The 11,306-nt window shown below is 42.6% G+C and overlaps 1 protein-coding gene across 1 annotated transcript in view; it reads right to left on the reverse strand.

Annotated features, from left to right (window-relative positions):
- The window catches only part of AMMECR1 (AMMECR nuclear protein 1), a 116,391-nt gene extending 105,784 nt beyond the window's left edge, over positions 1 to 10,607 (reverse strand). Inside the window, exon 1 of the mRNA XM_055337576.1 lies at positions 10,113 to 10,607. Within this exon, the coding sequence (XP_055193551.1) occupies positions 10,113 to 10,582 (470 nt within the window). The 5' untranslated portion in view covers positions 10,583 to 10,607. The remainder of the gene's footprint in view (positions 1 to 10,112) is intronic.
- Positions 10,608 to 11,306: the final 699 nt, after the last annotated feature.

The following is an 11,306-nucleotide window of genomic DNA, read 5'->3' on the forward strand; positions in this document are numbered from 1 at the left end:
TTCAGCTCAGGGTGTGATCCCCGAGTCCTGGGATCTGCATCAGGCTCCCTGCAGGGAGTCTGCTTCTCCCTCTACCTATGTCTCTGCCTCTCTCTGTGTGTCTCTCATGAATAAATAAATAAATAAATCTTTAAAAATAAATACATAAAAAATAAAACCTCCTACATCTATTACTATCTCAATAAACACACCTGAAAATGAGACACATCTGAGTACTTGAGGATTTATAACTATGTTTACAAACAAGTCAAGAAACAAAGAAAGGATAATGATCAGAGAGTTGGTTACATTTATCTGTTTGGAGTATACTTAAGCTACTTGTCCCATGGCCCCCAAACTTGCCCAGAGGCCTTATTCTCATTCCAACATGGTCTCTTGGAAGAACTAAAGGGATGCATAGGCAAGTCTTCTTGTATAGCTAAACTTTATGCTGTGCATCTGTTTCTGAGAGGAATAATATATACTTTTTTAAACAAGACTGCCATGGCCACTTGTAAAGGAGGGATACTCAGGTTTCTGCACTGTAAAATATGCCTACTCCAGACCAGGCACTCAGTCTCTTTTTCTGACCTGAATCCAGGCTTCACCTCATTTGACTACCATCACATTCTTCTCCCTCCCTGGCTCTCATGTGCCCTCTATTCCTGCCTCAGCCCTAGGTGACTGTTTCTTCACAGAGCTAATGCTTTCACAGTATGAAAGAGTGGATCCTGCAAAACAATTTCCCACACAAGGCAATGATTAGAGGACTTTGTGGAGTAAATCACACCACAAACCACACATCATCTCATTAGTGTCAGAAAAAATAGAAGCTGTATCATTCCCATTTGTTCTTATGAGGATTTTTTTTGAATTGACAAGAGTGTGGGGTATATGGACCCATGAACTGAACAAACAATTTTAATCACTGACTACCTGGCACCTAGTCCTAACATCAAAGAGCTATTCCACAAAATCACCTGGCTATGCCGGCGGCAAGTTTTTGGGTTGTAGTGCCAAAGTGTGGAGAGTTGTTTGTTTTAATCATGGGAAACTTCATAAAATGCATTGAGGGCAATACTCTAACACAGAAAAAGGCCAGAAGACTTCATGACGCTTTCCTTTAGTGAATAAATCACCAGCACCATCTTCCACTTAACAAATAATAATGTGAGAAGGATGTAAAAAAGCACCCATCATCTACACACTTACCTCACTGTTGTTCAAAATCAGGATACAAAAGGTATTTTCCCTTACTACAATGAGGTGTGTACTGAGGCCCAAGTTTCACCAGCAATATATGACTTATTTGCACACCAGGCCACCTATGCCTGTATGGTTGCTAGGCTACATAAGCAATAACAATGTCACAGAGAAGCAGCACACTAGTGTAACTAGCACACAAGCATCTCTTTGAGGCCATCACAGTGCTGTGGGACCTGGAGGCTGACAGCACAAAAACCATTTTTTCATAGATTCTATTCTATGAGAATGACTCAAAGACCCACTAATGCCTGAAGCAAAGCAAAGAATTTGGTGTTAATACCTTGCAGCAAACCAAAGTCTCACTATAAGACATGTTTACTAGAATTGTGTGTTATATGCTTACAGAAAGTATACAGAATGGCAAGGCAATCTACATAGGCTGTTAATCTCACTACTTTCCATTACTAGAGAGCTGGTCAGCATCTTCTGGCAGGATATTGCATAATACAGTCAACTGTGCTCTCCCAGCATTGCATGTGGCTTTGGGTCACAATGTGGATTATCTGTAAAATGAAACAGATAGGGGAAAGGCAAGAATCATCAAGACTATCACAGACCTTATTTTTTAAAAAAAACAACTAATATTAGTAGGCCTGGACTCAAGTAGAACATTTCATATTTGCCCATCCACTGAACATTGCAATGATCATAAAGCAATATGGCTGATCCTGTCCATTGATAGATAGCATCTACCCTTCCTTGTGAGCCAAGCTGCAAAGTAGATCCAGCCTGATTCCTTACTTTCTAAGCCTGAGGACAAAGGCAATACTTCCAGTCCTTCAGAAATTTCCTTTAATCCACAGTCTGAAACTACAAATTCTTGATGGCCCTCCGTGAGGTTCTATTTTGCTGAACACTGTGCTATGACATACGCTACAGAAATATGAGAATTGCTGACTGCTTTACAAATTGATGATATATAATATATATAACATATAAAGTTACCTTAGGGAGACCAATATATTGTCAGGTATTTTTACTAGCAACACAAAGCTGAAAACTACCACTGATCTCTACCCATCCACACATTCAAAGTCAAAACTGAGGTGGAGGTGGCTGGAGAGATCCAAGAGACTGACCAAATCGTCACAACAGCTCTGTCACTGCTCTGTGGTTCTGTTAATTAAAACAGAAATGACGTTTGATAACTGCTGACACTTGAAAAACACATAATAAGAAATCCAACTGCATCTGACCAACTATGTGTTCCTTCCCATTCGTTCACATCCATGCTTTTTAGTGGCACCACCATCCTCCTGGTTCCTCAGGCTTGTAAACTCTGAATTACATTCAAAACCTCTCCCCAACTTCACTTTCCCTAGCAATGGGAATTTGGTCAATCTTTTTTTTCTGCAGTGCCTCTTTACTTACATGCAATCGGCTAATTTCAGGTCCTCCCCCAAAAGCTATCTCATCTATCTTTATATTTGATCCGAACTCTATAAACCAACGTGTCTTCTCCTTTCTCTCAAATTAGATACAGTTGGGAATAGATGAAGAGGGGAAAGGGAAGGTTCTTACACTTCTGATCAAATTTCATAGCCATTCCAACTGAGCTGTTGAACAAACTTTTCCTGAGCACAAGAATAGCTAGGCACAGAGCCAAGAAAAGAAGAGGCAAGGATGGCAGCCAAGGAACAGGTGAGCTGCAAGCTTTCCACTCCTACACAAAACCTGGCCTTGGAGTGCAAGTCCCTCCGTATGTTGATAATTTCTTCCACTTCTTGATTTTGCAACATTCCTATATTCATTAACTCTGCCCTTCGGGTGCCTCTCCTACTTTTCCAATGTCAGTCTTCCTAGTACCCTAGGAACCTCAAGCCTAGCTGGTTTCCCTTACCATGAGATTATTCTCCTTCAAAGTCATCTTACGTCCTGGAAGAGTCTTCTGCCAATACTGTTCTCTTCCTCACACAGGAAACTATATATAATCAGATCCAGTATCTCTTACCCAGCCTTCCCAGAAGGTTCCCAAGAGAAAAAGCTACTTATAATTTCCTTTAAGTTTTCTGATCTTTGAGACCAGAGGAAGGGGAGTGGTATGGAGAATGCTGGGGATGAAAGTTGCTGGCTGAAGACAGCTGCTGGGAATCACCAAGTGCTATGGCAAGGGGTGTGGTAGTGAGCAATGAGTTCAAGAAACACCAGGAAGACCTCAAGATCTACTGGTCATACCAGACTCTTCACCAATAATTTCTGTACCTTTGCCATTTCATAATTGGCTCAAAAGCCATCCTCTTCCTAAAAGCCTTTTACCTAACCACTCCTTTATTCCATGGCATCACCACACTGACATGCTGTTTTCTACTTTTTAACTTCATCTACAATCACATATATAGTGCGTTGTCAGCATTTTAAGGGACTTTGATGTTTGTGTCATACCTTGAACAAGACTGCAAGCTCTGTGAGGATAGAACGACTTCTTTGGTTTCCCACCATGGAACTCAGCATAATGTATATGCTAAAAGGAATAACGGGTTTTTTTTTCCCCAGTGACATATAATTTCCACCCAGCTCTTCAAAACTCACATTTTTAAGGTTGAGCAGGTTTGAAAGTATGATACATTAAGAACTGTAGAAAATACACCCACACTAGATAGAAAAGATGCCACTTATCGTTGGACCAAACATAAAATATGCTCCACCCAACCAACTGCACTATTACACCATACTTCTTCCTTCAGGCTCTTTTATTTCTACTACATAAACTTGTGGCTCGTTTCTGCTCTTAGCAGCACTGTAACTATAGAAGTTCAACTCTAAATAAGTTTACTGTTGGGGAATCTGCTCTTTCCACCTATACAACCACTGGCTTCCCACACCGTCTCCAGTGTCCTGTGAGCAACTGCCCAATTACTGATTGCAGAAAGACAGCTTACACATTGAAGGTCCATTCTTGGCAGACCCTGGCTTTTACTGCTGGTCCTTACTAAGCTTAATTGATTCAGAACAGTATCAAAAAGAGACATTATTACACAAGTTCGGGGTGGGGGGAAAGACTATTGAAGAGAATTTAAATGTAAAAGCCCTGGTCATTGTGCTGTTTTAAAACAGGCAAGCATGTGTGACATTGAGAGAACAGAATAACGCCTATTGAAATAGGGAACTTTGACCATCTTATTGCAAGGTTTTAGTGTTTCACACATATACATTCTCAGAAAGTAAGATGGTCTATAAATGGGAAACATAACTGACTTCAAAATTATAATCCTTTGCGGTAATAAGTTGTAGTGTTTTAACACAAATACAATTGCAAAAAGTGTACAGTTTTCTAAAGACAACAATGTGAATGCTAATATTTCTCTGAGAAACACAGGAAAAAAAACCTACTCATGCATATGGGCTAACAGAGTATTTTCACTTGCTCAGTAGTGGTCTTTCTTCTCATTGGACTGAGAGATCCCCCAGCAAAGATTCCTTCTTGGTTGCCTCTCGCTAACTGGGACCTGAATGCAGCACAAATACAATTCATAAGCAAGCAAAATTATGAGCTAGATTATCATTCTCTTTGGCCATATGGGGGAGAAGGTAAAATAAGCATTGAATTTTTCTTTTTAACTAAATATATTTTGTCCTATATACACCTTTATGCATGTATACAAAAATAATTTTGTAATTTATATTCTTACATCCTTCCATTTCAGTCACTGGCTGTATTTACAGCATAAATGACAACTGGGGGCGTGCCTTCTTTCTTTTCTCTCAGTAAAGACAGGACACCAGACTGCCTTCAAATGGAAATCAACATTGTTGAAAAACAATCCGTGTAATACCTTCAAAAATGCTCAACAATTTTCCAGACAATATGTGTTGGGGTTTTTTCTTGAAGAAGAAGAAGAAGAAAAACTATACATTATGACCACTATGCTAGCATGGATGAGGAACTCTGCAGTGGCATAATAGCATCATCTGCAATAGACAGATAAAACTTTGAACTATTCTGATCAGTCTTCATTTAAAAAAAGATATAATATAATATAATATAATATAATATAATATAATATAATATAATATAATATAATATAATATAATATAATAGCTTGTGTTTAAATGCTGTATTAATACCACTTTGACCCAACCTTCATTCTCAAATCACCTTTTTAACTAACACGTCATAGGACTGCTACCATTCTGGTGAAACAAAGTGCCTGCTTCATCTTTCAAAAACAACCCAATTCCTCCCAAGCATGCTGGAAAACAGTAATTTGACTACTGTGACAAGACAAGAAAAGAGTTAACTGTTCAAACACCTGACTGGAGTCTCTCAAGAACTGCATATCCAGGAGTGGATTTTTTAAATTATATTTTATTCACTGCAATGGAAAACCATATTATTGATGTTAATAGTAAAGTATCTTTTATGTGCCATGGTCTATACAAAATGTAGTAGTGCATTAACTTCAAAGGTGGTAAGAAGATTAAAACAAATAGTTCATGGGACATGACATGCAATACAGCATTAAAGATATAAGACTGAACAATCCCAGTGCCTTGGCAGGATCCTTTTATATTTCTTTGTTAATGAGGGAAATTTTAAAATCCAATCCAGCAAGCGTAAGTGTAAGGAAAAGCTTTTAAAATCTTATCACAACGTGTTATTTAGTGAGCTAATCATCAAAGCATTTTTTATGGCAACAGAAGGGAGCTTTACTTATCAAAATCAATACAACTAACTTTAAGAGACCATATTATGCTGCTTTTAACTCCTAAAATATGCCCCTTGTGTTTAACATTTCTGAAAAAAAATACCTAAAATCATACCACCCGTTTCCAAGAGTCGCCCCTCCCCCCACCTCAGACTGAAACCATCCCAAGAACCTGGGACTCTTACTAGGATCTTGGCACCATTCAATCTCCCCGGTGCTAAGTTAGAAAGAACATGACAAAGCCTGGTGACATGGAAACAGGAAGTTCTCCACTCGAAACTGGCAGGGAAAACTGCCATTCCCTTACAGTTACCGGATGACTTTACTGAGGTCCTCAACTTCTCTCTCTAACCCAGGAGGGGTCTCAACGTGTGGTCCTGGGAACTGTGGCAGCATCACCAGGGAGCTTGTTAGAAATGCAAATTCACGGCCCCACCCCAGACTGACTGAATCAGAAACTCTGGGAATGGGGCCCAGCAATTTGTGTTTTAACAAGCACTCCAGGAGATTATGATGTACTCTAAAGTTGGAGAACCACTCCTCTTCAAACTTTAATGTGCAGAAGAATCACCTGGGGAGCTTGTTAAAATGCAGATTCGAATTCAACAGGTATGAGGGGCGACCTGAGAGCCTCCATTTCACAGCAGCTCCTAGGTCAGGTCTTCTGCAGACCACACTGCGAGGGTTTCCGAACCCGGTTGTTTACCAAAATTACCCAGGGTGCTTATAAAATATGGGTTCCCAGGCACCACCCCAGATCAAATTAATCTGAGTCTCCGGAGAAAGGGCTAGCTGAATACTGCACGACCAGCGGTTCTCTGCCTCAGCTGCACGTTGAAAATCACCCGAGGAGCTTTTAATAATCCTGATGTCCAGGCCCCATCCAAGACCAATTAAATCGGAATATCTGGGTTGTGACCCAGGTCTCCACATTTTTAGTAATTCCCCAGTGGTTCCAATGTGCGGCCCAAGTTGAGAACCGCTGCACTGGTGTCTAACTGCCTCCACACCTGGCACAGTGGATCCCTTTATAGTAGAAAATGTTTTCTTGTAACATGGCTATCTGGGTTCCCACATATTAATCCAAGAGCTCTGATTTTGAATAGTAAAATGCATCTCGGTCATTTTTAAAATGTCTTAAACCTTATTTCTGTAGGCACATGTGCCTATACAACTGAGACCAAGGATTTAGTAATGCAGTCCTAACTTTTAACACGAATATTAGGGGTCTTCCATTAAACAAGTTTTCACTGTCCTCCCAAGCTGTAGCTACTGCTACCTCTGTGCAACGAGGTAGGTATTCCAACAAACAGCAGCCAACAGTAAAGAATTTGTATCCACACAGCCTGTTCATATATTGAAATCCTCTCCCCAAACCTGAAACAGATAGAGGAAATTTCTAATAACCATTCAAAATGGAAGAGTGACTGATCAATCTAGAACTTTTGACCCTGTAAATGGCAGATTTCACTAGTTACAGACATTTTGACAGAAAAGGTTCTGGGAAGGGATGAAAGTGATGTGCTTTTTACACAGGAGGATCTGAACTCTTGAAAGCATGTCTTCTGGTGTCGGGGTGGAGGGGAGGGGGCAGAGACAAGACCTGAAACACTGCCACTAATGACATGACACTAATAACTCAGGGGAAAAAAAAGAAATATGTCTATTTATGGCTTATGTTCTCCAGCACAAAGCCACTAATAAGTACACAAAGCTATTAAATATGTAGTATGTAAAACAGAAAATGTGTGGTGGTTACTAAGGCACTGTCAAGTGATTACAGTTATTTTACTCCCGTGATCAAACACTGCTTTTAAGACATCTTCTTGAATTTTCCACAGTACACCTCAAAAAATACTTTAAAATAAATGAAGAGAAGATGCAGTCCTCTTTCCACTTAAGTAAACATGAGTTCTCCCCTTGGTCATGTTCGGTGTCTCTTCTAAGTTGTTTTGTTGAACACATGACATATTCAAGGCCTGCTAAATGATAATGGTTATTCTTCCATCATCGTTTCAACATATCCCTAGTGGTAAAAAAAATGTGTCTTATTTGGTCTGTTTAATTCCCCAAAAAGAAATCCAGTGGGTGGGGTATTCAAAGACAAGCAATACCTAAACACATGTGCAAAGTAGCCACTGTTAAGATGACATTCTCAAAAGCATTTTCTGTATGAACTGGTCAAGCTCACTTTCCTTTTAAACTTCTTGTTATAGTCATTCAGTTAACCCAAACTCCCTTTAAAATGTGTGAAAATAGCACCTCCTGAAAGTGTGTTCTCATATGCTTTGGAGCAATGGAGCGTGAATAGTAAAATCGCCTTTGCCAAACTCATGTAACTGAACAGGAGTGAATTTTTGCAGTCCCATGACTTTGCAGAGCCAACCTATGTATCATCCCACAACTGGCTTTAATATATCATAGACATCCAAGAGAAGGCAGAAAAGTCATAAATAAGTGAATCAAGCCAATAAATATTTCATAGATTTTTTTTACATAGCAAACTTTTTTAAATGAATCTGACATCTTAACCAAAAAACAAATTGGCTAAGCAAAGGTGTGAGTTTAGGATTTAAGCTCCTACAATTAAAACTATGAAATTTATAAAGACAGTTAATTTACTGGGCAAAGTGTCAGTCTGGATGCTCTTTCATGCATTTTTTATGAATAAGTGCCCAAAGATGAACCAAGTCTGAATGAAAATGCACAGATCACAGAAGAGTGGCAAAAATACAAAATTAAATACATTTAAAGTATTAAAGCCAAAGAAAACAAACAATACAAATTCACAATTTCCAGGACACTTTATTGCAATTTCCACTTTACATATTAATTTAATATTTTTAGTGTAGGCAGAAGTGTTTATACTTATTTAGTAGTAGTCTAATCACCTAATCTCACAAGATGAAAAGAAGCAGTTTAAAAAGAACATCAATTCAGGTATTTATGATATGGGGACAAGGGGCACTCGTCTTAGCAAGGAAAATGGTTGATGGTTCTCAGCATAAGTTTCACTGAAATTTTTCTCCATTATTTTTGTTGTTGTTGATGCAATGTACTCATAATAAAAACAATTGACCTCTGTCATTCTGCCCTTCCTTGGGCTTTACATTCTGTCTAGCATTTAACTCAAAAAGTCAGTTTACACTCAGTTTACACATTAAAAAAAAAAACATATGCCCCATCTCCCACACATCCAAATGGACAGGGATTAGAATTAACCTGCTTTTAGCTGTAACAGTGCTATTTTAAACAATTTCAACACTTGAAGGGTAAAATAACTAAAAGTACAAGCCAAAAGAAAACATAAAAATTCCTACACACTTACTGTTGGATTAACTATTTCTCAAATCGTCAAGCCTAACATAGATTTCTAGAAAGTGAAATCGACACAAAAGCGAATACACGCTTTATGTACAAACTGACAGTGGCTCTATGGGGACAGCTCTTTTTGAATGAGCTGTTACCCAGACGGTGGAATTAAGGGGTGGGGGGGAAGGTCTCACTCTTAAAATGTGAGAGAACTGGCGGTGCGCTTCACTAGAAACACATTTTAATGGGTATATTTGGATAAAAATAGGTAGTAATGGGAAAATGTGTGTGTGTTTTTTTTCTTTTTTCAAAAAACGAAAACAAAAACAAAAACAAAAACCAACCTTCTCCTTCCCCAGGGCAGAAGGAAACCCGAAGGAAAATATGGGTAACCTCATAAGCTCCGGAGCTAAGTTCCATCACTTAGGCAGCACAGAAGTTGGATAGTTGCTATTTTTCACCCTGCAGTGGGATAGTAACTCTCCCTGCGCAAGGTACGCGGGGCGGGAATACTGGCGGGGCTTTCACGTGGGGTAAATGGAAACCAAAGTGAGGAGAGGTCAACACCTAGAGTAATCCAGTTCCCCAAAAGAAGGGCGGTGGGGACGCGGGGTGGCGAAGGCGAGAAGGGAAGGGTCAAAACTCTTCGAAGTTATCGCAAAGAGAAAGCGAACACTTTTGGGAACCAGCGAGCCATCTCTTGCAAGAGCACCCTGCTCCAAGTGTGGGGTGCTTGCCTCGGAGGGCAGAAAGCGCGGGGTGCCCTTACTTAGGTCGAGTGGCTCCGGGGACTGGGGCAGAGAGAGGGGCAGGGGCAGCCGCCGCCGGGGAGGCGGACTCGTACTTTGCTTCAACTCTGAGCCCCATCCCGAGCGCAAGGGAGAGAGTGGCGGAGGGCACGGTACTCACTAGGGCTCGTTGGTGAACCGGGGGGTCCGGGGCTGCTGGTATCCGTACAGGTGACAGTAGAGCACATCGAAGCAAAAGCAGCACATCTCCGCTGACACCACCATCTTCCGGGAGCCGGGCGATGAGGACGAGGCGGCGGACAAGGAGGGTGAGGAAGAGGTGGCGGCGGCCGGGGTAGAAAGTAGGGTCCCCACTCCACAGCTCGGAGGTGGCGACAGGGAAATCCCCCCGCCGCCGCCGCCGCAGCCCTGGGGGGGAGAGAGGGTACAGCCACTGCCGCTACCTCCTCCAGATAGACCTCCCAGCCCGTTGAGCCGCGTGCCGGCGCCTCCTAGTCCCAGCTCCCCAGCTCGGCACTGGCTCTCTCCGCTGCAGTGGGAGGAGGAGGAGGCGCCACCACCGCCACCCGAGCCAGAGGGGGGCGAACTGGACAGTTTCTGCTTCTTCACCCCGCAGCAACCCGCCGCCATCTTGGAACAGTCTCCCCCACGCAGCGCTTCCGATCCATAAGTGAGGCGAGCTGGCGGCGGGGGCGAGCACGCTGCGGCCCCGGCCGCCGGGGGCGCGCCAGGGGCTCGCGGGGCGCGCGCGCGCGCCACAACCCGGCCGGCCGCCCGGCCACACGGCTCCCGCGCGCGCGCCCTCGGCTCGGCGCGCGCCCCGCGCTTTCGCCGCTCGGCACCTCGCGCCTGTCCCGCGGGACTCGCGCCTCCTGGGAGCCGCAGCGTCGAGCCCCGTGGCCCTCAGAGGATGGATGAAAGACGGGAAGCTCTGTCGAAAGGAAAGACAAGGAAACAAGAACGCGAAAGCGGAGAGTAGGAGCAAAGGAAGGAGGGGGACACGCCCGGGGAGGAAGAAGGGAAAGGAAAACTAGTTGGGGGAGGGAGACAAAGAAGAAAGTCCGAAGTTAAGTGTCTGAGTCCCAAAGCACACAGCTCGATGACCCACACTACACAGAGTGTCAGTGACACTTGAGCCGAGTTACGTGAAACCTGAGCCACCGGCCTCAAATACGCTGGTTTCTGAACTGCCAGAGCTGAACAAGCAGGTGCTTGGAGCTCCACACCTGAGGCCGCCCCTGTAAAGTGCGTACAAACCAGTCAGGGGAAATGGCCACACTGCGGTCGCTTTAATACCCACCTAAGCACGCACCCGGGGTCTTCCAAGATTATGGTAAAGGGCAATAATCTTTCC

The sequence above is a fragment of the Nyctereutes procyonoides genome, unplaced genomic scaffold (genome assembly GCF_905146905.1).
Source record: "Nyctereutes procyonoides isolate TBG_1078 unplaced genomic scaffold, NYPRO_anot_genome, whole genome shotgun sequence".
Taxonomy (NCBI): domain Eukaryota; kingdom Metazoa; phylum Chordata; class Mammalia; order Carnivora; family Canidae; genus Nyctereutes; species Nyctereutes procyonoides.